General features: G+C 44.0%; 1 protein-coding gene across 1 annotated transcript; it reads left to right on the forward strand.

Moving 5' to 3' along the window:
• SCGN (secretagogin, EF-hand calcium binding protein) lies at positions 1 to 26,518 on the forward strand. The gene is made up of 11 exons (XM_074146689.1): positions 1 to 73; positions 807 to 877; positions 11,337 to 11,429; positions 11,720 to 11,809; positions 12,512 to 12,568; positions 13,450 to 13,527; positions 23,058 to 23,113; positions 24,618 to 24,663; positions 24,781 to 24,840; positions 25,500 to 25,568; positions 26,390 to 26,518. Exons 1-11 carry the CDS (start codon positions 1 to 3, stop codon positions 26,516 to 26,518), a joined length of 822 nt encoding a protein of 273 aa, XP_074002790.1.
• Positions 26,519 to 27,566: the final 1,048 nt, after the last annotated feature.

The raw sequence follows: 27,566 nt of genomic DNA on the forward strand, positions 1-27,566 counted from the left end.
ATGGAGAGCGGCGCCGCGGGGCGCCTGGACGCCGCCGCCTTCCTCGGCGCCTGGCGGCGCTTCGACGCCGACGGCAAGTGGGGACGGACGGGGGACACGGGGGACACGCGTGGGGTGGCTCCCGCGGGGGAGTCTGCTGGGCGGGTGGGTGTCCGTCCGGGGGATGTGCCGCTTAGAGGGTGCCCACGCGGATGGGTGCTGTGCGCGTGGTGGGGTGGATGGATGCCTGCCCGGGTGGGTACCGCGCAGGGGTTGCCCACGCAGGTGGGTGCCGCGCTGGGGGGAGGGCGATGGTCGGGGTGGGTGCCCGTCTGGGTGTGCACGGTGGTGGGTGCAGTGTGGGGTACCTGGGCTGTTGCACGTGTGGATGGGCACCTGCACGAGTGGGTGCCTGCCAGTACATCCAAGCTTCATCCCCACGGGGTCCTACAGGTGTTTCAGAGTCCCCCCTTCCTCCTCCTCATGCCCTAATACCAGGTCTGAAAATAATCCTTTTCACCCCAAAGCTTTTGCCTTTTTGTCACTGCGCTGGTCTTTCTGCTGTTCCCTCTTGTGGTCCAGTTTGTGGATTTTTTTCTGGAAAAGTTTTTTGTAAGTGAAACTCTTAAGGGAGCTCTGCAACACTGTGCCCAGCACCCACACACACATGAACTGATCAAATTGAAGAGGACACCCCCCGAGGGGGCAGGCAGGGCCCCCAGCTGAGACCCCCATGCAACCTTGGTGTCCCTGCATGCAGCCCGTGACATGGTACCTCAACCTCAGGCAGTCCCTCCTGACCATTAACGTATTTGACTTTTATTTAGACAACGGTTACATAGAAGGGAAGGAGCTTGACAATTTTTTCCATCATCTCCTGGAGAAACTGGGACCAGAAGTAAGTTCTGCACTGTGTTGGTTGTGTACGAAGTCCAAGCAAAAAGGTTGTTATGCTGAGAGATGATTTGTATTTGTTGTTCTCTGATCGCTAGCTTCCTTAGCAATCCCCAAGGTAAAGAGCTTTTCTCTCGCCGACAAGGTGGCATTTAAGCAGGTATGATGATAAGTGCAGTCACCTGAGAAGTTTGGTCAGTTGTTTTCAGCCCCACAGCTGCTGTCACAGTGAGAGGGCAGCTGGCACCAGGTGAAGGGGCTGGTTGGAAGCATGGAGAGAAAGTCATTTACTGCCGTTGAACAGAAACAAATGAAAAAGCACTGGCACAGTCCAGCAGGGTGAGGGTGAGGACAACTATAATGATTTATTTAAGAGAGCACTGATTAGTTTTGTTAATACAGTAAGTTTCTTTCCAAGGTCAATTTTTAACAAATTTACTGTCATTAGTTTTAAATGGTGCTTATGAAGAAGTTATACAACTATATTGCTGAAGATAGCTGGAAGCCAACCAATTACAAGCAATTATGTTGCTCATAAGACCAAGACCTGGCCCTCAAGTGTTTCTGGGTTCCTCCACTGGTTTTCTTTCATATTTTTGGCAGAATTTCCCCTCTCTCACTCTCTGCATCTCAGTTCTACCAGAAGTTGCACAGCACTTTACAGGGACTGGTTTCCTCAGCTCCAGGTCATACATTGCCTTTGACTGTCACCTGCAGTGAAGGGAAATCCTGCCACTCAGGTCAGCTGCTCAGAAGTACAAAAAGACTATATTCTGATAACGGGCTTAATATTTTCACTACACAGCGTATGGTCAACTAGAAAGAGAAAAAGAGTAGCATCTTCCAAATGGAAGGAGAGGGTGTGCCAAAACCAGACATGAAACAATTCCTTCAAGCCAAAAATGATTAATGAAAAGTCACTAGCTAATAAAAGGCATAAATTCATTAATATACAGTGTAAAATCAGAATGATACTTATAAGCCAATTAGGATTCTTGGAACTTTGTGGATATAGTAAAAAAAAAAAAAAAAAGATGCTGTGAATATTTTTTCAAGCAAGATTTTGTTTAATTTGCAAGTAAATTTGGATTGAAATGGTTGTTTCTGCAGAAGTGTCTTTCTAGAACATGGATGGTTAGATGAACAGATAGCCATGAAAAAAGACTTTAAAGCAAATCAGAAAAGATTCAACAATAAGCGCTAAGAATCATTAGGGACACAGACAAACTTATTTGAAGAGAAATTGAAGAGCTCATAATTGTTTACCCAGGAATAAATGATGAAATTGGGATATCTTGGGGTATTGAAACACCAGAGCAAAGCACACTCAAATGAATCTAGTGACAGCAAAAGTGAGATGTTGAAGGAGAGGTTTAAAACTAGGCTGCAGAGCTTAAGGTTGCAGCAGGTCGCTGAAGCAAGGGACCTCCAAGTGGGGGTCTCTAGAGTGAGCTGTAGCTGGTGATAAATCCGAGGTTTAGTCAGGGATTTTACATTGCAGGCAGCTTCTTAATGAGGAGAGCTCAAGAGGAAACTTCCAACCCTGGTCTCACCCATAGCTCTTGCACATCCCTCACATGAGATTTTGGAGCCAGCATCTCAAACCTGGTGTGTTACAGCAGTTTTTGTGTGTCTTGCTGATATCAGTGTGAGTTCCACTATACTGTGTTAGGTATCAGCATGCAGAACATGCAAAATGAGGGTGTTCTAGCAACAAGCTGTTGTGCTTTGAGAAATCAAGGACAGTTTCACTGACTGCCAAATGCCACTGCTCAGATGACTCCAGCTTAAACCAGCACCCTCATCTAATTTGCATCTCCTTTTCTTCTTCTGTCTACGTTTTGCCATTAAAAGAAAAAGCTTAACACAAATTGAATGAAGAAAGAACCAACTTCCCCCTCTCCCTATTAAACAAAAGAAATAGGCTAATTCTGGAAGACAGTGCTCACTAACTGCCAGGCTGCTCGAACAGGCTCTCAAGTGTTTCTGGTTTTCTCCCCTAGTTTTCTTGCCTATTTTTGGCAGTATTTCCCCTCAAGCAGTATTACCCTGAGTGATAAGATTATGCATGTTGCCTTGTTCCCGTTTGGCAGCAGTCTGGTTTTGGTTCTCAGGATTGTGTAGGGACAAAACAGTCTCCTTCCCATTCAGTGGGCAGCAGGCAGAGCGGTCTGCCTCAGTGGCAGAAAACCTATGGGGAGCTTTGTCCTGCGAGACTGAGAGCAGTCCCCTGCCCTGTTTCCTAGGCATGGGGATCGCCTGCACTGCTGGATTAAACAAAGGTCTCTACTACCTTTGTACAATGAGGTTTATCTAACACCATTAAGCCATTTTTCTCTTTTTCAGATGATTTATGGTGTACAGGCTTGCAGTTACAGTAGGAGGGTAAAGGTTCCCCTTTGCATTGGTTTTCACCATCCTACAGAGAGAAAGTGGCCTTCGCGATACAAGAAGAGAGCTGGGATTGAGCATCTCCATGTTTTAGTGGTTGTTTTGACCTTTATTTCTTCTTTAGGCTCTTAATGTCTCAGTTTACTTGCACAGTGAAAGGGGGAGACAGTAATACATACTGGCATAAGTTCCAGATGTGTCACAAGGATTAATTAGTGACTGTGTCTGATGTGCTATACAAGTGATAAATAATGTTATCAGCACTGGAAGTTGTCTCTGCTTGAATAGCGAATGGCTTCGTAATTATATTTTTTCACCCTGCACTCTCTAAGCTGTTATTTTTCTTAATGACCACTGTAGTCCTTCAGCTCTGTTTTGCTTCCCAGCTACTCCGCAGCATCCCCCAGCTGACACTAAATGCCAGGGGATGGGAGCAGCTGGGAAAACAATGCAAAAGGGAGCCTGTTGGGAAGCTGAGAAGCACAGCTCTTCCTGACGACTCTGAGCGAGGAAGGAAACTTGAAATGCCATCCAGCAAGGGAGGTTTTTTATTGAACCATTAAGAGTTTTTCTGGGGGGAAGGGAAAACTTTGCAACATAGGTTGATCTACAATAGACCAATCCAAATCCCAAATGCTGCTTTCTGTCTCTCTTCCCCCAGCAATGGGTAATTGCTGGAAGCAATTGGACAATGCCCTCAATAACATGCTTTAACTTTTGGTCAGCCCTGAAGTTGTCAGGCAGTTGAACTAGATGATCGTTGTAGGTGCCTTCCAACTGAAATATTCTATTCTATTCTATTCTATTCTATTCTATTCTATTCTATTCCTAAGAACATGTCTTTCATTTCCACGTGTGTGTTACATATCCATAAGGCTTCAGTGAAACACAGGGGATTTATGACACTAGAGTTTATAAACTCTCCATCAGCTGGAGGGACTTCTGTGGTTTGGTTTGTTTGGGGGATATGAGGCAGAACCGAGGATAATTCAGCCACACACCAGCACAGGTTTGTGAACTGCTGGCATTACCCATCTGCTGCTGTTATTACTCCGATGACTTCTCTCTAACCGTTTGAGCCTCCAGCTTCCAACCTGCTGGTGCTGTGAGCTGCCTGTGCTGCCTTCTGCTCACTCATAAACCTGTCTTCTACATTATGGATGCTTTCCCATGCTTTTTCTATAAGTTTTTATACTGAGGTGTAAAATTAGTCAAAACGTTTATTTCAGCACTGAACAGGAACCACAGCCCCTGCCTTTCTCTCTTATATTGCTATACATCTTTATTTCTGTATAGAGATCATTTAGGATCTTCCTTCCTTGCTCTTTCTGTAGTTTTAATGAAGGTCTAAGTATATCCTCATAATAATTAGGCAAGAAGAGTTTTATAGATGAATGGTTGTAAATTTTGGGTTTGGATTACTGAAAATTTCCATAAAACTTTCTATGTCTGTAGAGATATAGAGGGAAATGCACATTGCCATTATGGTTGCAGGCTTTCACAGAGAGGTATTTCAATTTGCTTAAATTAAACTAAAATTATACAGAAGGCTTTCAGATAAAAGCCAGTTGCCTTCACCTAACTGTAAGTCTGTAAAATACCACGTGTAAAAATTTTTGAACTGTAAATTTGATCAGGCAAGACAGGTATTAACCTTGTTATAACTCCCCTGTCCCCAGACCACCTGCATAGTGTGACTGGAAGGGACTAAAGTTAATGGTCAGGAGCCTCAACAGCCATAAAGGATTTGTTTTAGCTTTTTCCTTCCAAATAAGATACTACCATGAGCATGGTGAGACCCTGGAACAGGTTGCTCAGGGAAGCTGTGGATGCCACATCCGTGGAAGGGTTCAAGGCCAGGTTGTATGGGGCTTTGAGCAACCTGCCCTAGTGGGAGGTGTCCCTGCCTGTGGCAGAGGGGTTGGAACTAGGTGATCTTTAAGGTCCTTTCCAGCCCAAACCATTCTATGATTCTGATTATTGCCAAATATAGTTATTTCCTTAGGTGTGGCTTTTGTGAGCCTTGATTAGCCTGACCAGTTCTTATTCCCTTTCCTCCACATTAAGGCAGGGCACTGCAAGTGCCTGGAAGTATCTGTAAATGCAAACTCAACATGCCTATGGGAAAAAACAGACACACTGTGTTTTCATTGCCCAAAGGCATGTCAAAAAACTTTCAGCCTAGCCGAAAGGGCAGAACAAAGAACCTGTCCAAAGCCTAACCACAAAGCCATGATGGCACAGGGAAGGCTGTAATAGCCTTTGTTGGATGCTGATGTCTTCTATGTGAAAAAATATTTCCCACATATATGCTGATGAGAGCTAAAAAAAGAACCAGAAGACAACATGGGATGACAGGGTAAGCGTTCATCTATTGTAGCATGCAGGATTACTGTAAATCCTAACCAAAACACAGGGCCAAATTCTTAAATGATAGCACTGCAGTTAAAGTCAGCAAGATGATTGGCCCAGACAAGAAGTTGGCCCAGGAGCTGCAGGGTGAAATCCCACGCTAATGCAGGCAATCCAATGTACAGCTGCATGGATGAAATGAAGTCATTCATGTGATTCATTTTTTAATGCTATAGGATGTTTGGCCAAAAAAATGTTCTTCTAAGGTCAAAGTGTACGTTACTGATGTCTCCTCTGGTCTTTGCTGGCCTCCTCTCTGTACTGTGTGTCTTTTGGCATGGCAGCAGTTGTTGAGCTTGTTTTCCAACTAACCTTCTTGGCAGATGTAATTTATTTTCATAGATCTTGTAGGAATTTGATATCTCTGGGACCCTTGCCCTTCTATCAAATGTGGCTGAACCGTTGTTAGGAGAAACATGCGTTCAAGCCAACATTTTCAGATAAGCCTTTTTTTTTTTCAAGAAACAGGCTATAATAGTCACTTACATTTAGTTTCTTCTTGGTCTTTATATCCTTGCTTCCAAGTGTCATGTCAAGACTGTCTTGATCAGCAGGAATTAAATGAGACGTCCCCTTTCATCAAGTAGGAAAGGCTCCACAGTGCTCCATACATTTGCTTTTTACCCCCAAAACAAATGACTCACAGTTGTGCTTTCACCAAGGCAAGCCACTGCCAAGCACATGGATCCCTTATGGAGCAAAAATTTAATTAGCATGAGGCAAAGAGTGCGACAATATAAAAGGAATGGGTTAACAAAGAAGACAGATTACAGACAGGTTTCCAAAGAGTCATAACCAAACATGACAAAAAAATTAAATATTGTGGAGATCTTAAAAAAATCCATTATTGTAAGCAGTATTAAACAACAGATTACCTTTGTGATTCCAAATACTTTTAAAGGGTTTTCACAAAAGGGAAGACAATGACTGGACATGGAAATGAGAAAGCAGAAAATTCATTTGTTATAGCAACTTGAAACATAGAAGTTTTTCCTGCTAATCTCTGTAGAAGAGCAACAATAATAAGAAATTTGCTCCTTAACCCTGAGAAATGTAGGAAAAAATATTTTCAACAAATGTAGGAACAGCAATATTTTAAGTTATGTGCTTTTATAAGGACAAAAATGACATGGCGTTCTCCTCATGATATGTAGTAAGGATTTCTTCCTTGACTGGGGCAGTGAGAACATGCAGCAGCTCTTGGAAACCATGCAGCATCTGACCTGTGAGGGACCAGGGCAGCTGAAGCTTTACAACTCTCATGAAACAACCATTCTGGGCTAGCTCTCATCATTATTATAGTCCAATGAACATCATATTTCATGTGAATTAGCAGAGGGTTGGTTTGTTGTTTTTTTCCCCCTTAAATAAGCATCAGGAAGACATTGCCAGGACTTTATTTTTCCTGCAAGACCCTTTGTTGCCAAGCACTTGCTCTCAGCAACTGCACTCTACCTTACCCCAATCCTGAATGAAATTGGAGGCAGGTCCTGGTTCAGGTATGTTTTCCAGACTGTGGCAGGGAATCCTCTTCATTACAGTGTTGACTGATGCTAAACACGAGCATCTCTAAAGCTGTTTCTGCCTTAAGTAGACAGCAACTCAGGGGAAATTGTGCTCTTCTGGGAATTAGGACTATTACCTCTTGATTAAATTCTCCTCCAGAAACTCAGGGAGGTGCATGCAGCAGGGAAAACAAGGAATGACAAAAAAGCCTTCCCATAAAGACAGCTACCAGAAAGGATGCAACAGCATTCACTTAAACGTTCACGAAAGGGAAATTTTATCTAGCTGTTAACAAGTCGGCAAAATTTTAGCCCAAGCAGTGAACACCTGAGAAAACTTTGCAAACCTCTGAAACTGGGGAGGGATCTGTTACTTGAGACGGGCAACACAGTCAAGGCAGCATTAGCTCCCATGAAAAAAGCTGTGCGCAGCTACAGCTGTTTTCTTGCTGCAAAGCCTTTTCCCCCCAGTCCCAGCTCATCAAGACAAGAGACAAGAATTTGTATCATGCTATTTGTACAGTTGCTTCCCAGAGTAGAAACATGGTGTTTTGGGTTTGTTGTTTTTTGGGTGGTTTTTTTTTTTTTTATTACTTCCCCTGTAATTCACAGAGATTGAATAAATGGAGCGTGAGCCTGAAGCATGTGAAAGCGGAGCGTGTTTGGTTTTTAGGCTTTCCTGCTTGTTGCAATCTGTAGTTGAACAGCAAGTTAATAATTAAAGGGAAGGAAGGAAAAACAAGCTTCCCAGGGAAGCTGGTGGCCATAGCACCCAGTGCAGCACCTCTATTTCTGTGTAATGCCATTTGTCCCTCCTTGTGCCTACCTGGAGGTCTCCCCTTCTTCCTCTCCTGCTCCTGATCTTTCTTCCTCTATCATAGCTCTTGCCCCCATCTGGGAGGCAAGGAAATATTTGTGGGAGCCTGAAGACAGAGAATAAAAAAATCAGACCTCTTGACCATTGAGCTGTCACGTTTTTACCCTTGGCCTCAGCAACCTCGTCGTGGAGTAGCCGAGGCAGTGAGGGGACCCCTGTAGCCCCTGGCCAAGCTGGTGCCCTTTTGCAGCCCCTCACTACCCCAGCATCCCAGCTTGGTCCCAGCCCTGGCACTGGGTGAGAAATGCCCTCTCACACCGCTGGCTGGTTGCTGCATCCCTGCCTGCAGAAATCCCTGCCTGCTGCATTCTGCCTGCAGAAACTGCCTCAGTTGTCATTTCTTACCTGCCAATATTCATTTTGTCCCTTTTAGGGATACCTGAATCTTGTCTGTACGAACCACTAACACTATTGAAAAACAATGTGCTTAATATAGTAACATGACTGTAATTGATTGTGATATCCAGAAGGCTTTTAAAAATTTTAATATTCCCCATGTTATCTCCCTTTATTTCCCCACTGACTGGCTTGGCTTGTTATTTGTCCCTGTGCCTCTTGTTTCTTCTGAGAAGAGCTTGGAGTCCCAACTGGAGTGCCCCCTCCTAGGGCTCCCAGGATATGGCACCAGTATAAATAAGACCACGGACAACATCTTTGGCTAGTAAAATCCTACCTCAGCTTCTGGAATATTACATAGACAATACTTCTGTCCAAATACTATTTTCCCTCTGTTTCTGGAGCATACTTTTGTCTAGGCATGAGGTTCCTGCTGATCCACACGCTAACTTCCCAGAGTTGCTGCCTCACTGTGGCAATGCCAAAACCCTGATTTAAGGCAAAACCATACACAAACAAAATCAAAACAAGTCAGAGAATTGAACTCCCTGAGCCTTTAGGGAGGGATCGGAAGGCGCATCCAGACATCCACCCCACTGTCCTGGCTCTGGCCTGCAGCCTGCCCAGGCTGCCCCGCCACAGGCTGCAAACCTCCAAAATCAGATTACAGAGTCAGCAAATACAGCAGGAGTCTGCAGTTCATGTCCTTGCTTGGACAAGGGGAACAAATCATGCAGACTGTGTGAGGTTTTTTCCAAGGTTTTAAATGTTTTTGGAATGGAAAGGCAAGCTACTGGTCTGCACCACCAGTAGGTCAACTTTGGAGACCAGGTCTCCCAACCTTGGCTTCTGCTTGAAATGGTATGGCTTATTTGATCTTTTTTTTATCTTCTGGGATTTTTTTTTTTTTTTTTGGTAAACATAAAGGTCACCTTTGAAACCTAATGGTCATAAACGAAGATGTATCATTTTGAGTGTAAAAAATTGTGATATACAAATAGTTTTGCCTTGATTGCTTATCTTGGGAAAACCAGTTTGTGCAGTATCTTTTACTTCGCTTTTATTCTTTGGGACTAAAGATTGGGTTTCAGTAGATCCATCACCTCTTGTGTTTCATAAGTAGAGTATTTATGAATGGAGAAATATTGTCCAATTTGAAAAAAGCACTGTAGTGTAATACCATGGACTAAAGCTGTGTAGATACTGTAAATACTTTGGGTATTTACTTGATGTATCCCATAGTTTGAGTCAGTTAAAAGTTAAAAAAAAAAAAAAGAGGCAGTCCTATTTTTATGCAGATAACGATGTTTCTGCCACACAAAGCTCAATGAGTGGTGGTTAATAGCTGACACAAAGTTTAGCCATAAACTCTCTTAACAAATGACTAATCTGAACTCCACAGCGCACTTTTCAAATACTAGCTATGATTATCATTTCATAAATAACTTATCCTACTGGGCACGGAGGAGGATAATTTCAGAGTACTTTGCAAGCCTATTGACGTTGGCAACTGATAGGCTTGTCTAATGCCAGGGAGGTGTCTCAAAGCATCAAGGTGCCATCAGAAGGCAATTTAAATAACACGAGTTGGAAGTTATAATGCCAAGGGGAAAGAAAACTGTATGTGCGTGGTCAACGGTGTGCTGTGCCCTCAATGCCCACATGCAGGGAGGCTGGCAGTGAGCACCACTCAGGACAGTGGTGCGGGTGCCTGGCCATGCAGCCCACAGAGCCACCACCATGGGGACAGAGTACCCTGCAGTCTTGCCCTGGCACCTACTCAGGGCCACCACCAGGCCCCGGGAGCGGGACCTCCACCACAGGCGTGTCCCTGTAAGATCACTGCTGGGACAGTGGTCTTGCCTCTTAACGGGGAGTTGCCAACCCTTGGTGCTGAGCCCCAAGGATGCCCGTGGGGGATGTGCGCCACCTGCGCTACGATGAGTCTTGTGGGTGCCCCTATCCTCCCATTCCCACTCCTAGAGTAGAGCTCCCTCTTGGTTATTTTGATGTGACTTCATTTATTCTCTTGCAAAAAATGCTACAAAAGGATGGCAAGAATGGGTCTGGGTTATCCTCCTCCCTCCTTCCCCTCCCAGAGAGAGCCACCTCCCATGGGGCTGGGAGACAAGCCAGGACCTGGTCAGTGCGAGTGTGGAGCATAACGTTGGACTTTATCATTGCTTGTGAGAGATTAATTAGATGAGCTTCCCAGCCCAGCAACAAATCTCATCTGACCAGAAGCCTGTCCCCAGGGTGGGGAAATTGTACTTTGTGTAGCCCAGTCAGACCAGATATCCTAAAGGTTACTCCTAAGGAAAAAAAATCATGCCTGATGAACCTAAGTATTGTATTTCACCTGTCACGGCAATGCCTGTCAAAACATTACACCTGACAAATTCTGAAAACTCCTCACTATGTATAAATTTATTATAGGGTTGAGCAGATGCAAGGGGAATGTGAATTGCTTGAAATCCCATGCTATTAACCCAGAAACACTGACAGGGCTTGGTGCCAGGTCTTGAACCTGTTGACAGGCAATAATAAGCAACAATTTAGCTCCACTGACACCTTTCAAGGCTGATGATCTAATGAACTACAGGGATGTAGTTTAAGGATAAGGACATCTTCCTGAACAGAACAGGATGAGAATGAGCAGCATGGAAACTGCTGCAAAACCAAATCCCAGTGATATAGTGGGAATAGCTGGCTAAAGAAGCAGGTGTCGCCAAAATATTTTTGGGTCTCCAGACACTGGTCTTCCAACTGAAAGCTTAGTTGTTACAAAGCTATGCATAGCACTAGCTTCCAAAAATTCATCTAAGGTGGTGTGTTTGTGGGCTTTTAGAAGCATTAGCCCCCAAATGTAAGCACGCAGTGATCCTGGTGGTTATCTGTGAGTGAGGAGAGATTTCATGCCTGTGTTTTTTTCTGCATGGCAGGACACCATCACAGAAGAAAAAGTTCAGAGGATGAAGGAGCAATTCATGTCTGCCTATGACGTCACCACAGATGGACGCTTGCAAATCCAAGAGGTATCTCTCCCCAGCCCAAGCTCAGGATATCTTTTACAGAAGGAGGGAGAATTAGGACCTAGAGCAGACTTGGTAGATACGGGAGATAGAGCCTGGCTGGGGAGGAGGTGACTCATGGAGCATTACATTACCCAGATCTCTTGGTTTGGGGTTTATTTCCAAGGCAACAACATGCCCAGCTTATATTTCCTATACTGGGTCAGCAGCCACCCAAGTTCTTTCATAGCTTTACTTTCATGGTTTGGGTTTGTTTTGGGTTTTTTTTATGCAGTTGTGGGGTTTTTTTCCAGCTTGCAAATATGATCTTGCCAGATGATGAGAACTTTCTGCTGCTTTTCCGTCGGGAAACTCCCTTGGACAACAGTGTAGAATTCATGCGGGTCTGTATCTCTACATTGTCTCTTCCCCTTGCACACCAACAGCTTCTTCATATGTATACTTCCACCCTCCGTATAACATAGCATGGGAAATATGTGGTTATTGTGGAAGGAAAAGACATTCTGACCTGTTCAGGTAAAGAAGGTTACATCACTTTATGCAGTATCCTGACAAGGTGTGGGGTGGAAATCTCCATAAGCTAGGCCAACTGAGGAGCACAAACCCATAAGGTTTGCTTAACCGTTTCCTGTCTCCCTCCACACTCTGCCCCTAAGTATCCCAGTACAAAATTTCAATTTTTCCAAGGCTGCTTGCAGTTAATTTTATTTCACACCCAAACTGGGGACTTCTGCAGATCAATGGCCAGTTTTGTATGGCCTTGAATTTTGCTCAGGGCAATAAGAGAATCTGCATGTACAAATTAGGTAAGAAATGCGGAGGGGTTTCTTAGTCTTTTCTTCCTTTTATAGACAGTGTGTCTGCATTAAATATGTGATAGCAGCACGTTACATGTACAGCATCCAAGTGAGAGTAAAAGCTATTGTGTGAAAAGTTTATTGTATTTCTTCTATAATTAATTAAATATTGGATAATACAACAGCTTACTCATTATGGAAGTCCTGATTTGAGTCTTTATGATCTATCACCCGAACAGATGATTAACAGTAATATTTATGCGGTCATATCAATCTATCTCCATTCAGATCTGGCGCAGTTACGATGCTGATAGCAGTGGATTTATTTCAGCTGGCGAGCTCAAAGTAAGTTATTCTAACAAGTCTCTTTGGGCTTGATCTACAACTCACTGATGTCAACAGGAGCCTTTCTGTCGGCTTTACCAATTTGCTGCCTCTTTGTTTGGTTGACAAATGGCATTTCTATGTTGTTCACGGCCAATTTAAGAGCTGGGGACCCTCCAACCTTCTGGCACGGCTGCAGGGACCCTGCTGGGAGGGAGAACACTCTGTTATTGCCCTTGCTGTCCTGCTTCCCCCTTGCCTTTTCCCATGACCCTACTTGTCTTGGTGCCCCCCAGGCACCCAAGGAGCCACCCAAGCATGCCTCAACTTGGCTTTGCGTATGTGCTTCTCCCAGCTAAAGAGAGCCAAAGCCATTGTGCTTTATTAATAGGATTTCTTCATAACCTCTTCCTGAGCCTACAGAGTTTCTGAACACTGACTTCTTTTTAAAGTTCAGGCTATCAAGGCAGAAGCCTGTTCAGAAATTGTAACTCAAACACTTTGAGCTAGCTGGGCACGGAAATCTGTCCCTGGGCTGCAGACCCTGCACTGACCTCTTGACATGTGGCTCCGTCCTGTGCCCTAATGAAGACGTACAAGGTGCTTAAGTGTTTTGCTGAATAGCAAATATTTTGATTTGACATCAGTTAGCAAATATTGCAGGACTTAGTGTTATCTTTTGCTTATTTTGTGAGTTAACTATGACCTATTCCAGTATGTCTGCTCTGGGTAAACTTGGTTATTTTCTAATTTATCTGAAAAAATATGTTTCAACTAAAAAAATGTGAACTTTATGTGAAATTGAAGACACTAGTACTAATCAGGAATGTGAATTTAGTTTCATGTTACCCTGCTGAATTTGTATTGAATTTCTTACTGTTATTTCTCTTTCCTTACTACAGGATTTCCTGCGAGATCTCTTTTTGCAGCATAACAAGATGGTTGCTGATGTAAAGCTGGAAGAATATACTGATACTATGGTAAGAAAAGATAGTGTTAATATTGTTTAGATTACAGTACTGCCTAAAATCTCCTTCAGAGTCAACATCTATAGGTCATAAATGCCCCCTTAAAAGGTGTATCTTCTCCAAGAGATCCCTGTGGAGAATTAGCACATGCTGCCCCTGTTTCTTTGCACCGGACTGGACATCAGCTGTGAACAGCATTTCATATATTTTTGCTTTGAGTCATGTTTTGCTTTGAGTTTTGCTGTTTATTATGAGAAAATAGCTCAACTTTACACCAAACTGAGTCCTAAATCCATTTAAAAACAGTAGTTGAGGTCCACCCTTCTTCAGGGTACGTTCAGCCTCAGCCAGATCTCCAGCTCCTTCCCTCCCTCCCTCCCTCCTAGTAAATCCTTTTGCTCCCAAGACACGTAGGTACCCGGCTCTTCTGCTCTGCAAAGCCCAGCAAGCCTTGCTGTCTCCCTGCTGCTTCCCTGAAAGGCTGGGAGGTTGAAAGCTTCAACTCTTCCCCTGCCTTATCATAATATAGCTTTTATCCTGCAATCAGCAATATAATATTTGGTGTAAGTTTAGCATCAGTCACCTGGATTTCAGAGCAACTTATTATAGCTAACCATCTAAGAAAAAAAAAGAAAAAAAAAAAAGCTCATTTCTGATGTCATTCTCAAGGGTATCATTTGAGTTCCACTAGCAGACATCTACCACTGCAATTTTCTAAATGATTTTCAGATGGGACTGCTTTGATTCTTGGAACAAAATCTGTGTTTGTACCTAAAGAGCAGCTTGGTATGCAAGCAAACAAGGAGCTGCCCACATATTTTGCAATACCATGTTATGTATGCATGATGCATCTCTGCCTAGACATGTGACCCCGTAGAGCAAAGTGAAAAACTGTACCATTACAGAAGAGTGTAGATTTTTTTCATATTTATAGGACAGTGAGGGGAGAGGAATACAAGCTACAGAAATTATTTTCCAGCTGGCAGAGCTTGAAAACAATAAAACCCCATAAACTACAGCTAGAACAAAAAACCTTCCTGGTAGTGCTTGCAGGTAGCAAATAGCTTTTATGCCGCTCCATTAAGGTTTCCATTTCCATCCCTGGTGGCTAATCTCTGATCAGGTGCTGGGGAATAGGTGATCTGAAGCTTGTAGACATTGGGCAGTTCATTTCCCCCAACTTCTTTCGCCTTCCAGTAATTTCCCAAGAAACATCTGCAATTTCTATTGCCCCAATGCAGCTAGCTATCAATGCAGCCCGGGGCTGACAGCCAGGAGGTCTGGTTTCTATTCCCATGGTTTTTTATAGATTGGCTTTATATCTTTGGAGAGGCAGTTTAGTCTCTATGCTACAGGATAAGATTTGATCTGGGAAAAGGGATGCTCTGTATATCTGGGGAAATCTACCATCTGAAATGCAAATCTGGCTCATAAGGACAAAAGTTTACAAAGCTGCACTGCCAAAAGAATCAGGGATGTTAATGGTTATTAGAAAATGAGAATATGGCTGATGATTGTTTTTACTTGCAATTTTTTCCTTTAAACTGAAGATCAATGATGTTTACAAACACACCTGATCCCAAGAGCTAAGGCAGGATGTGAAACTACAACATGCATAATCTTACCCAGTGATATCCTGTAGTAAAATAGAGGATATGAATTCTGTACATGACGGCAAAGTATCCACATAGACAGCATCTCTATAGTAGCAGATGTGCTACACGAAGTGATTGCATGGGAACTTATCCGAAGTAGGAGGACAAAATTCGAAGGAGGGAAGAAGGATTCAGTCTTACATTTGCAGTGCTGGATTATAAAGGGACTTGAGGAGCCAAGAGCAAAAGTATGATGTCAAGGCCAAGGGCAATGAGAGCTCTTTGCTTTCTCTCTCTGCTTTCCACATGGAGTGGGGCGCTGCTGGAGTACAGAGTTCCCAAGGGACTCTACCCCAATCACCACTGTCTGGGAAAACAGGGGGACAGTGGCCCTTACATTCCATTCCTGAGACTTTCACGGGCTTTCTGTTGTATCGTTAGCAACGAGCAGCACCAATCCCTTTACTGCAGAGTGGAAATACTTTTATTTCTCTCCCCTATTACTTTGCTCCCAGCCTTTTCTCTGTTTAGAGCACAAGGTCTTCGGGACAAGGACCTGTTTCTGCTGCACACGGCTACAGGGTCTCTCAGGTGGCCTATCTATCCTACTCAGAACTTTTAAATGCCACTGTAATAACATTCAGTTGAAATAAGCTGTGTCCCAAGGAGCTGTAAACCCATCTGTCTCCATAGGTCTTTACAGATCTCTGCCCTCTTTTCTGTAAATCCACAGCCAGCAGCACGCATCTTAAGCAGCTACTGATATACTGAGTGGATCCTAGAGCCATCTGGAGATAAGGATAAATGTGAAAAGACAGAAACTATCATTTTGAAGAAGCTAGCTCAGACATGAGGAAAAAAAAAAAAGCCATTTATGATTCTGTGCAGCTTTAGCTTGTGAGAGGTGTGAGCAGATATCATACTGACCAGGGCATGCTAAATACTTGCCACTTACTTATGCTGCTATGAATGATCTTACACTACATTAAAAAAAGCTGGCAAGAGGGAGAAAGTATTTCTTTTGGAAGACATTAGTTGTCTATAGAAAGGAACATCACTTTATCAGGTTGCTTAAAAGCCATTTCTGAAGAGGCTATTCTGTTTCCTTGTGACCTTGGCAGCCTCTCTTCAGATAACACTGATATAGATCAGGGATTTGATGAACCCTTAGAGAGAAAACAGGTAGTGAACACATTGGCATTGCACAAGCCCTGTGAATCTGCTAAATCAAATCTTAAAGAGCATTAAAGCCACTGGGGAAAGTCATGAAAGAACATTTGAATTCTCAAGACTCTTTTGAGAGAATTAAAGTAGCAACCCTCTGCTAAGGAAGCTCCTTTGTAGGCAGAGTTCTTGTTAATTTTCATGCTGTGTATAAATATGTTTGTATTAATAGTCATTAAGTGTGTATTAATATTTATTTATATGCACACACTTGCATGAGAAGATGCATAGTCATGTGTGGTTCTGAACCCTTGAAAACAGCCTGTGGGTTTGTCGTCTCCCCATGGGCATAGAACCAAGAGCTGTTGGCAGGGAGCAGGTGCTCAGAGGCAGAAGAGAAGCCTTGTATTGCTCGGAGCCTCTCTGGGCCATGAGAAGATGCCCTAGGGGTCCTGCAATGTGTGCTCTGGGAGAGAGGGTGGCCGTAGCTGAAAATGGAGGTTTTTAAGAGAGTGATGAGAATATTCTGCTGGAGAAATCAAAGCTTGCCCCTTACTGCTTCATGATGAGAAGCAGTCTGTGGAGGATGACAGCAGTACTAACAACCTTTCCCCATCCCTCCCAACCTTCCCTCAGCCCCCTGAGTCAAGCTGTATTTAGGCTTCTGAGTCCTGGTGAAGTTTCAGCCCATGAACATGCAGCTCACATGTGCATTTGACAATATTTTGCCATGAGTGATAACAGCTTCCATACCTGTGTATGCACATAGCTGTGTACTTCAGCAAAACATTGTAAATGAATATGAACTAAATTCCAGAGGAGCAATAATATAAGTGCAGTGACTAATAATTCAACAGGCATTGGTCATGAACCACATGCTACTACAGCATTTGAAAGTCAGTAAATGGAGATGGATGAGGATGAAATCATAGCCCCAGAGAAGTCAATATAGAAATCTTCCCAGCTCTAATGATGCCAGGGTTCTTCTGTGCTTATCTTCAAAGGTTCTTCTGGGGACTGAGCTGCATACCCTGAGCACATGACCCTGCAGCTGACTAGTTAAGGGCTCCTTGTCTTCTCAGTACAAAGGGGAACAGGTTGACTTCTCCCTGAAGATGATCCGTGTCCACTGGAGGCTCAGTGTTGTCACTTCTTTGCCTGTGAAAGCCTGTCTGTCTGTGTTCAGTGCCAATGCCAGTGTACTTATGTAGGGAAATAAAAATCAGAGCACAGAATCCAGGTGATTTAGCCCCTTAACACCTGACTGGCCAAACTACCTTATCTGTGTTAATGAAGCCTCTTAAGAACACCAAAGAAATGGTGTAATAATGGAAAGACAAATCTTTGTTCAAATCATAACAAATCAGAGTTTGTTATGCTTGTTAACACACTAAGCAAACTCCCCAAAGCCCCAGAAATACGTTTGGAGTGGAGTATAGACTGGTTGCCCACAGGAGCAGTCTTTGTACCTCCCTTCTCCTGGTAGTGGTCCATGCTGGTCTCCCTTCCAGGTGGCTCCATAAGGATGCCGTGATCCCCAAGAGACTGCATCTCCAGTGATGCCCTGACACTGCAACCATCACATCTCCTAACCACAACTACCACTATGGGAGCACCCCCTGCATCCCTGGAGAGCTTCCCCCTGGCTTTGGGTGGGTGTGAGTCCTCTTGTTGTTTTGGTGTGTGTGATAAAGAGAGGGCCCACACAGCAGATGAACACAATGGAGGGAAATTCGCTTCCTGTGTCCCTTCTAGAATTAATCTCGGCGGTGCTGTCGCCTCCAGTTTTGCGCCACACTTGCTGTGGCATAAGCCGGGGAAGCAGAAAATCCCATTTAAGTTCAAACTTCATTTCTGAAGATCAAAACAGACAGAACTGAGGAGCCTGCAGGCTTTTGAAAACCCCGGCAGATAACGCCTTCGTCTTTTAGGAACCAAAACACTCTTAGAAATCCTGCACTAAATGACTCTAGATTACACAGGCAATCTGGTCGGGCAGAGCACTGAGCTTTTGTCCCAAGGGTAACTTGCTGGCCACAGGGCCCTCCTGTCATTTTGCAAAAGCCTTTGTGCCCCAATCCTTCCCTGAGGAAAGAAGCCATAGGTAGTCCTGAAACTCGGGCACATGCCTGTCTTTATACACCCTCAATAACTTTTGTACTCACTGGCCAATTTTAGTTACAGCTGTCCGGTATAGATGCCCACGATATATATATTTGTGAGAGTAGGAGGTCAGGCAAGAGCCAACTCTTCCTATGTCCCACCTGAGGGATAAAACACTTCATTACACCCAGAGAACCAGAACCAGAGAAGGATTAAAAGCAGGCTTTAGTAACTCTATTGATCACAGAACTTTATTTTGGTTGTTTACTTCTCTCCTTATCTCTGTCACGGAAAATAATTCAGATTTATAATCGTACTGCGCTTCAAAGCACATATGTCTTTGTTATATCCTGGTGTTTCAGTGGCCTTCTTTACACCACCAGACCAGAAAAGCAGAGATATTTCTTTTGCTGAATTCAAAGCCAATGGCAGTTTTGATTTTGCACTTAAAAAATGAAGATGTAACAAACACTATTATTTTTCAAACCCAGCTCTTACTTATGCTCTGTGTGCCTCAGAGTGCATGGACTACATTCAAACAAACAGAGCTAAGACTTCCCTGGTGCATTGCCATTAAAATGTCAGTGAATTAATTTGTGCAAACACTTTAAAACGTGGGGTAGCTTGACAGTAAAATAAATGCATCATTTTATAAAGCATACTGCTGGATACAACAAAGCCTTTAGTAAAACTGAGTGCTATTTAAACATGCCAGACCTTATCCTTAACCACATTGAGATGTTTCATATCAGCCTGGTGGCATAAATATACCTTTCAAGAGTGTAAACTGAAAATCCATCAAGTTTAACATACCAGGATGGTGTGTAAAGGAAAAAGTTTAAATTAGAAACAATCTCATAACGATTCCAAATATCTACTTGTCCCATGATGTACGCTTTGTCATATGGGATGAGTATCCTCTGTCATTCTTTGTGTACTTATGTACACAATTAGCAGATCAGATCAATGCTTGAAATTTGAAAGTTTAATTAATAAACATTTCCCCAGGCTTTTCCCAAGTAATGCAGCCCAAGATTTCCATGTAGTGGGTATGCATGAGCTCCGGTTGTCCAGATAAAAGGATTAGGTCTATCTTATTAGCTGTGGTGCCTGAACTAATTCAGTGAACACTATTCCATTTTCCCTCCATGTTTTCCATCTTTCATGTGGAAGTCACTACAAAAGAATTAGTTCTTCCAGCCAAACTTTTCTTTCTGTTGACTGATATGGGCAATCAAAATATTGCCTATGTTTGAAAATTTTATTCAGGATACTTGTTACAGAAAAAGGTGAAACAATTTGAAAACACAAAGATTCTCTCTTGGTATTTCAAAAGCAGAGCTGAGTGAAGGCGATCAGAGAGGGGAGCTAGTTTGCTGTAAACGGACATGGTCAACCACAGAAAGTTTAATGTTAAGCTCAAAGATCGGGTGCAAATGAAGCAAATTGACTGGGAATGTTGCTTTTCATTAATGTTCCACTAGGGAAAGTATTATCTCTGCAGTTAAATGTGTTTTAATGGGGTCTGTGCTACTGCTGGAATATAGTAAAGGGTTCAGAAATGGATAGAGTTGAAAACCACTGGCTCAGAAAATTGATAATGAAGCTGAAAGACTTTCACATCTAAACCATCACCTCTAATCTAGCTTGTTTCATTAAGAGTGCACAGAGCTCTTCAGCCTCTTGGCTAATTGCAGCTTCTGAAATGGTGAAAACATGTTGCACCCACAAAGTAGAGCAGATGCAGGGCAGGCAGGACACTCAAAGAAGCCCCAAGACAAGAACAGCTATGCTAGGGTGCTTATTTATTTATTCTGTGAAAAAGGAGATGAGACTCGAGAGGTTTCACTGAAAAAGAAACTCGTGGCTTATCTCAGACAGGCCTACATGAAATGAAAAATGGACCCTAAGTCTGCCTCTCAGGCTGGGAACCACCAGGTCTGTCCTGTTCCCAGAAGCTGCCACCATGGTCAGCATTTATAGGTGTTTATCAGCAAATTTGTATGGAGCTCAGGACCTCGTGGTCAAGGAGCAGAACTTCTCCGAAAAGCTCTGTGTGTTTGCTTTCCTGAGGCATCACAGGGAAACACATACCTGATTCAGAAGTCTAGGCTAAAACACTGGCTTTTAGTCTCAAGAGAGTAATTCTGAGATGCACAGAGAATGGGAGAAAATAATAAACACTTCAGGAACTCAGAAATACGTAGGAGAATCCAGGTGAAGTTCAAACACTGCTAAATGCAGGAAGTTTTAGTGTGTTTTGGTAAGGACATTGTATCTTTGCATGAAGAAAAGATGTACCTTCAGCCAAAGCTGCCCTGCCCCGGGCAGCAGAGTCCCTGAGAGCTCCACCCCATGCTTCCCACCACACATGGTCCTCTCCCACCACACTAGTCATGCCTCTTTATGGTGACTTCTTACAGACCGCATGGGTAATCTCGGTGGCCTAAACAGTGGGATTTAGAGTGACATTTTCAAAAGTGCATGAGTTACTGTAGAGCCTAGGAACTGGTATTTCTACCACCCTATTGTTGGTACTTTCTCTAGCTGGCTGAATAGGGGTTGTCTCCATAAGCTTCCTTTACAGACTATTTTTCAGAGTAATAGCAAAGCCACCTGTAGTGGAGAGTCTCCAAAAGTGAGCCAGTAAGGGTATCTCCCTCTCTCCTCATACAACAAGCAAAACCAGATTAAGCATTTATGTCCCATTTGGAGAGAGGCTTTTGAAATCTTATCTGGGATGATTTACTTCTAGAAGGAACATTAGCAATTTTCTATTGGCTGCAGAATAACTCCTTTATCAGCCAGGAACTCAAAGCTCAGGTTTGTCTCTCTGATGGCAGAGGGAGGCTGTCATTGCAAGGACATTTCTTACTTTGGTGGCACCAGTGCAGCCAGCTTCTGCCCCCATCCCTGCCTCCAGCCTTGTCCTGTTGTGGCCCCAGCTGAGATCAGAGAGAAGTCTCATATTGCAGAGGGATAACTGATGAGGCAGAAGACAGGATAGAAGAAGTTAGATAAGCTAGAGAGGGACAACTTGGACTGATGCAGCGTGAGAGAAATTCTCAGAACTGCTCAGCAGCTTTACTCATCTCTCCAGCTCTAGGGCTAAGGAAGATTCAGAGGTCTTTCTTCTGTCATTTAGTGTTCCTGCACAGAGCGCACATCAGCAGAGGCCAGTGAAAGGGGGAAAACGGCTTTCCTTGTGCCACTGAACACCCACATGCCTCTCAGGATGTGATCTTTTCAGAATGTGATTGAAGGCTCTCAGCCTTCAGTCGTTCATAGGAGTTTTATACTGTCTGTCAGTGGAAGGAAAAATGAGCCCATACTGAGTGCTCTTCAAATATCCTATCCAAACCTCAGTAGTGTAAATCACATAGAATAATTAATAATGGAATAAAATCCTGTTGCAGAATCTTATCTAAACACAGTGCAATAAAAGGTTACCATAGGCTCACCATCCTCAGTGTAGATGCCTGCCCTAGAGCAAGGGGCAGGGAGGAAGCACTGCCAAAATAGGCATTGTATTTATGCAAGTGCTCACTGTGAAATTGCAGCTCTCCAAATAATGTCTCTCTTCATGCACGTGTCAGGCTCCACCCCAGTTTCATCACTGGGAAATGCTTGGGACCTGCCGCTGGCTCTCCCCAGAGCTCCTGCATGGTCAGGCTGTGTCATAGAGGATGGTCCTCTCCCTCTAAGCCACCTGAGATGGGGACTGGTATGGGCTTTCTCCAGCAGGTGTGCAATTAATTACACCAAAGATTTATATTGACCTGGTTACTTATAGCCATTAAATAAGCAAATGAGATTCATGAAGGTGAGATTAAAGCATATTCCATTACTGGATATCTGACAAAGAGTGGCAACCCATCTTAGTAAAACATTAACCTTTTCCCCCCTACAATGTGGAATACATATTTTCTAGGACTTTGAGCCATGAGTTATTCTGGTTTGCAACCCATTAAACATCTCCTCCTCTTTCCCTGTAATAGACAAGTATTTGTGCCTGGCAGAGAAACATAGTACCACATACAACAAATAAATGAACAAAATCTGGCGGTGACTCATCAAAAAGATCATATTAGGAAAGGCTAACTTTTATATTCACACAGATTAACCTCTTGACATTGGCAGCCTGAATCTCCTTCCCCATCTTTGCGCTTTCTGATGGCAGGCCTTGAGCCAAGAAAAGCCCACTGGCTTTAGAGGCATAAATCCCAACTTGAGTGTCTATCAGCAGGTGACATTTGCACTTCAGCTACTCAGTAGCCACGGCAACAGTGAAAGATAAAGACGGAGTCAGGCTGGAAGTATTTAGAAGTTCCCTCCTCTTTCTGGCATTTTTTTCAGGGGCCATGGCAAGGCCAGTATTTTGTTTCTTAAGGCGTTTGCTGGAGACCTGTCTTTATCCCTGTGTAAGGCGGGAAAGGAGTGGTGCTGGCGTTTGATTGCTTGGGTTGTTGCTGTCAGAGAGCAGGAGGGTTTTGCTATGCTCTTGTGCCACCCTTGCCCTTGGTGCTAGCAGAGGACAGGGCCTTGCCTGGGGCTTGGGTAAGTACCCCGAGCAAGCAGAGCTGAGGGCACAGGGCACAGAGAAATGTATATTGGCTTTTTTTTTGTATGTGTGTTCTCCTCATGGCCTATCTATTTTATCTCTGTCGTCTTGATTTTTAGATGAAAATTTTTGACAAAAACAAAGATGGACGGCTGGACCTGAATGACCTGGCAAGGTAGGCTTTAAAAATATTGATGGGGTTTTTCAGCTTGCAATGGCAAACCCAGGCAAGGTGATTATCTCCCTCTGGGGATGTGCATTTGAATCCTACCTCCTTTCAAATTAGATCAGGTACTCTGATGTAGGTATTCCAGGTCTCTAATGCATGATCCCCATCGCAATAGTCTGAGAACCTGGAGCCAATGATTCTGAGCAATGCCAGGACCTACTTGTGCATCACCAACACGCTCTGGTGTGATCCCTGCTACCTCTGCCATGCTCCTCAGGACGTGACAAAGCAGCCAGTGGCACCATTTCTCCAAACGAAGGATGGAAATCTCCTTCAGCAGGGTCACAGATGTGCATTTATTTCACATCATCATGCGCAGCAGGGATTGCAAAGAATTTTTGCCACTTGTTTGAGGAATAAAGGTGCCACCACAAAGGAGCTTGCCAAAGGCAGTAAGAAAGGATTTGGAGAGACAAGGTGAAGACACTTGTGAATGAACCTGGGCACTCAGTCACGGGCCTCTGTCTCTTTTCTGTCCTTGATACTTCACAGGCTTTTACATGATTTTCACTGCATACAGATAGACAATATGCCTCTGTCTGTAAATGTAAGTGCAACGGCTGGATGGGACTTTGAATGTGCAGATACAGCCTTAAAACACTGGTGTGGGGGATGAGAGAAGAGAGGTGCTGCTTTGCCACTGTTACTCTTGGCTTGGGATCACAACGAATGCCAGCACAGATCACTGCAGTGAATGTGGCAGTTCGCTTTGACCACTGAATGTATGAAGAGAAACAGAGGCAGAATGGAGAATATCTAAAAGGGGGTTGCTGTCGCATTTTCCTCTTAAATACGGTTCCTTACTGCCCCCTTGCCCCGTGCCAGCTGAGGCTCCTCTCTGGTGTGAGCACACTTCTCACACCCCAAACCCTTCAGTGTGCAGACACGGCTCAGCACACCCAGCATTGCAGGCTCTAAAACCCTCTGGATTAGCAGAGCAGCTGAAGAGAGAAAAGCTTCTATCAGTGCTGTGAGGGGCTTTGGGAGGGAGGAGGGGAAAGGAGAGGAATTTGGCAAGTCTTGGTGCTCAGGCCAGTATTACTTTGTCCTTTACTTTTACAACCACCGATTCTCCCTCCAACAGAGAGCGATAAATTACTCTTTCCTTTAATGCAGCACAGCGATCCATTTATAAGGGATGATTGTCTGGTAGCTCCCGTTTCAGAGGCTGACCACCTCCATTGCGCTGGACCACCAGAAGTGCTCTGGGAGAAGCAATGGTGCTAAGAAACAGGTTTGCAGTGAGCCAAAGGGAGCCCACCACTCCCCATCAGACAGGCAGGGAGGCATGTGTTCCCGTAACAGCCCTCCGTAAATCACCCCACAGGCCATTTTCTTTTTTAAAGGCCTATAATCTAAAATCTCTTTGCTTTATGAACCAGAAGAGTTCAGAATAGCTTGTGTGCAGATGATAAAGTGGAAAGACCGTAATTTAAATCTCTCTATTCAGGATTCTGGCGCTCCAGGAAAATTTCCTTCTTCAATTTAAAATGGATGTAAGTAGTGCTATATTTTGATGCATCAATCCTGTCTCTCTCAGCTAAGGTAACCTGGGCCCAAACTTGAATCCTTTTCATTTTTCTTTTTCATTTGTTTGTCCTCTCTGCATGCAGGCTTGCAGCACAGAAGAAAGGAGGAGAGATTTTGAGAAGATCTTTGCACACTATGACGTTGTGAGTCCCAGAGGCTGTTCCCTTGCGGCCTTTGAATGACACAGATTTAACATATGCTGCTGAGAAGTTCTCCTGCTGGGTGCTGTGGGGGTCACTCAGGAGCTGCAGCTGTGCCCAAGCCCACGGGCCAGAGTGGCCCAGGCACCAGGATGGGGGGCAGGGTGGGGGATAGAACGGAGCGATGCTCAGAGACCTCATGGCAAAGGACCCATTTTGACTTTCTCCATCACCATGGCTGGCACTGCTGCATTAGCTGTATCTCCTTGCAGATGATGCAAGGGCTGTAGAGGGGATGGTGGCTTTAAGTGTAACAGTCTCTGGCAGTCTGGGACCTGCATCACCACCTTGAAAAATAAAACCTCTTCCAGTACTGACCCAAAGGTTATTTAGGGAGTCTGGCCCAGGATGTACATGATGTCCTAACTGCCTGTTAGAAATCAGCAATTCAGTGCCATTTCTGACAGTCACACAACTCGTTCAGAGTGGTGACCAAAAGCCTCACAAAATGGTGGGAGAGGTTGCGACTGTTTGAGGGGAACAGAAAATCTGAGAAAATGGAAGGCATCTTGGAGCTCAGTGGCTGAGTGAACCTACTGACCGGTAAACATCATCCTGGTTTTGGCTTACTGGAGTGTTTTGATGTTTCTCCCATCTTTCAGAGTAAAACAGGAGCACTCGAAGGCCCGGAAGTGGATGGGTTTGTCAAAGACATGATGGAACTAGTCAAGGTAACTTCATGGCTCTATTTATTAGTATTCCATATTTCTGAGAGGAATGTGCTCGATTTGGAAAAGTTACATAGATAGGGAGCTAGTAAGAATGTAGAGTCAAATCTCACTTTGATCAGCAGCAGAAATGAATGTCATGGTTTCAGCATTTCACTGTAGAGCATTTCACGATATCACAAAAGTTCTTCCTAGCAAATTAATACAGCTTCATTACGCAACTGTATTTAAGAAAGGTCCATTCTAGGCCATATTCTGAATTAGGCAGATGTTACAGCACCACAAACTGTGTCAATGTGGATCACTCATCAGAAGTTCTTCTGTTTTCACTATGGATATGGTCCTCACCAGCATGACCTCATGGTTCATTAGCTCATCACAGGTCTATACTTGAAAATGTCTTGAGCTCTACCTCTAACCAGGAATACCATGATCAGTGTGCCACCAGTTTCTTACAGACGGCAGAGTCCATCTGCATTGGATTACCTTCAGTTTCCAGATGCAGTCCAAGATACAGTTTTTGATGCAAATATAGTCTGGCCTTTCTGCAGACTTTCATTTGATATGGATCAGATACTGATGGCCCTGACTAAGCACAAAAACCATGCTGCGTTTCCGTACAGTTACCCACAGTCCCATACCCCTTCTGTTTTTCCAGCATGCCCCCTCCCCATTCTCTGTTCGCTTCCTCACCTCGTATGAGCTGATATAGAGTCAGGCTGTTTGGTTGCTCCTCCTTGGATGGATTTCACAGCCACTGCACAGGGTTGGGGAAATCCACAGCTGTTTTATCTCTTAGCAATGTTTTTCTCTTTTGCTTGCAGCCCAGCATTAGCGGGGTGGACCTGGACAAGTTCCGCCAGATCCTGCTCAACCACTGTGACGTGAACAAGGACGGGAAAATTCAGAAATCCGAACTGGCTTTGTGTCTTGGGCTTAAAATGAACCCTTAGCCAAGAGAGTGCTCGTGGTGTGTTTCCCTTGTGAGATTTGCCTGCTGCTCCTTGTAGAAGTGTGTCCGTGCTGCCGGGCGAGCGGTGGGGAGCAAGGGCACCACGCTGCTGGGCAAAGAGGTGGCAGTGGGATCTGCATGGAGGGCCTCCCCGTTCCGCCACTCCCTTTGTGGTCTTCGCTCTTTGCCACTGCTTATGGGTCCCCTTAGCAATGTCTCTGCCCACAAGCACAGAAAAGGAGTTCTCCTCCTTCCCCCCATGAAATATTTCCCTGCCTATCCCCTAGAATAGGGACAAGCATCTCCTTAAAAATGCCCCATCCATGCCCTCAGAGATCAGCTACTCAGTGCTTCTGATGGTCGCCTCTATGTGTGAAGTAATTACTTTGGTGAGCATCACGCTTTGTCTGTGCATTTAAAATACTGGGTGGATGACAGTGTATTTGTGCAGAAATAAAAATTGGCAGTTACAGAAATTCAGCAAGATTGGAGTTTGTGTGTTATGTGCGGAAAGCCATCTGCCGCAGGCTGGCAGACCATACGTGGTAGCCATTTTATGTAAAATGCATCAAATGGCAAGAGGTTTTGTGATGCCTATCAGCTGTGGGGCTTAAATCTGCCAGGAAATGAAACACGGTAGATCCCTCTCATGGGGAAACCACAGACACAAGGAAATAATATCATCTCTACGATGCAGCCACAGAGTAACATCACTTCTGGAGGAAGCTTTTCTTCCAACTTGAACTGAAATAATATACACGGTTTCCATAAACTGAAAAACCAAAAGGACAGAAGCCTAATGAGAGCAAAGCTCTTAAGCACATGGTTATTTTTAAAAATCCATAAGAATTAGTAAATACTTGTAATCTTTATTGAACTTCAAGCTCCACATCACTCCCAGGCCATGAGCGTAATCTCCCAGGCCATGAGCATAATGCTGAAGCTTAATGGCAGCAACATCATTTCTGCCACGTATTTCCCTATTCCAAAGGCTTTGATTGCATATTCAGAAAGTGCCACACCTGTGTTATCATGCCCAAATAATTCTT

Source organism: Numenius arquata, chromosome 4, assembly GCF_964106895.1.
Source record: "Numenius arquata chromosome 4, bNumArq3.hap1.1, whole genome shotgun sequence".
NCBI lineage: Eukaryota > Metazoa > Chordata > Aves > Charadriiformes > Scolopacidae > Numenius > Numenius arquata.

What these genes read in the sequence shown, in the direction of transcription:
- SCGN (XM_074146689.1), top strand. Translation starts at nt 1, where the DNA reads ATGGAGAGCGGCGCCGCGGGGCGCCTGGACGCCGCCGCCTTCCTCGGC. An exon ending in GCGGCGCTTCGACGCCGACG is followed by an intron (nt 74 to 806) that starts GCAAGTGGGGAC and finishes ACTTTTATTTAG; the next exon opens with ACAACGGTTACATAGAAGGG. An exon ending in AAGAATATACTGATACTATG is followed by an intron (nt 13,528 to 23,057) that starts GTAAGAAAAGAT and finishes CTTGATTTTTAG; the next exon opens with ATGAAAATTTTTGACAAAAA.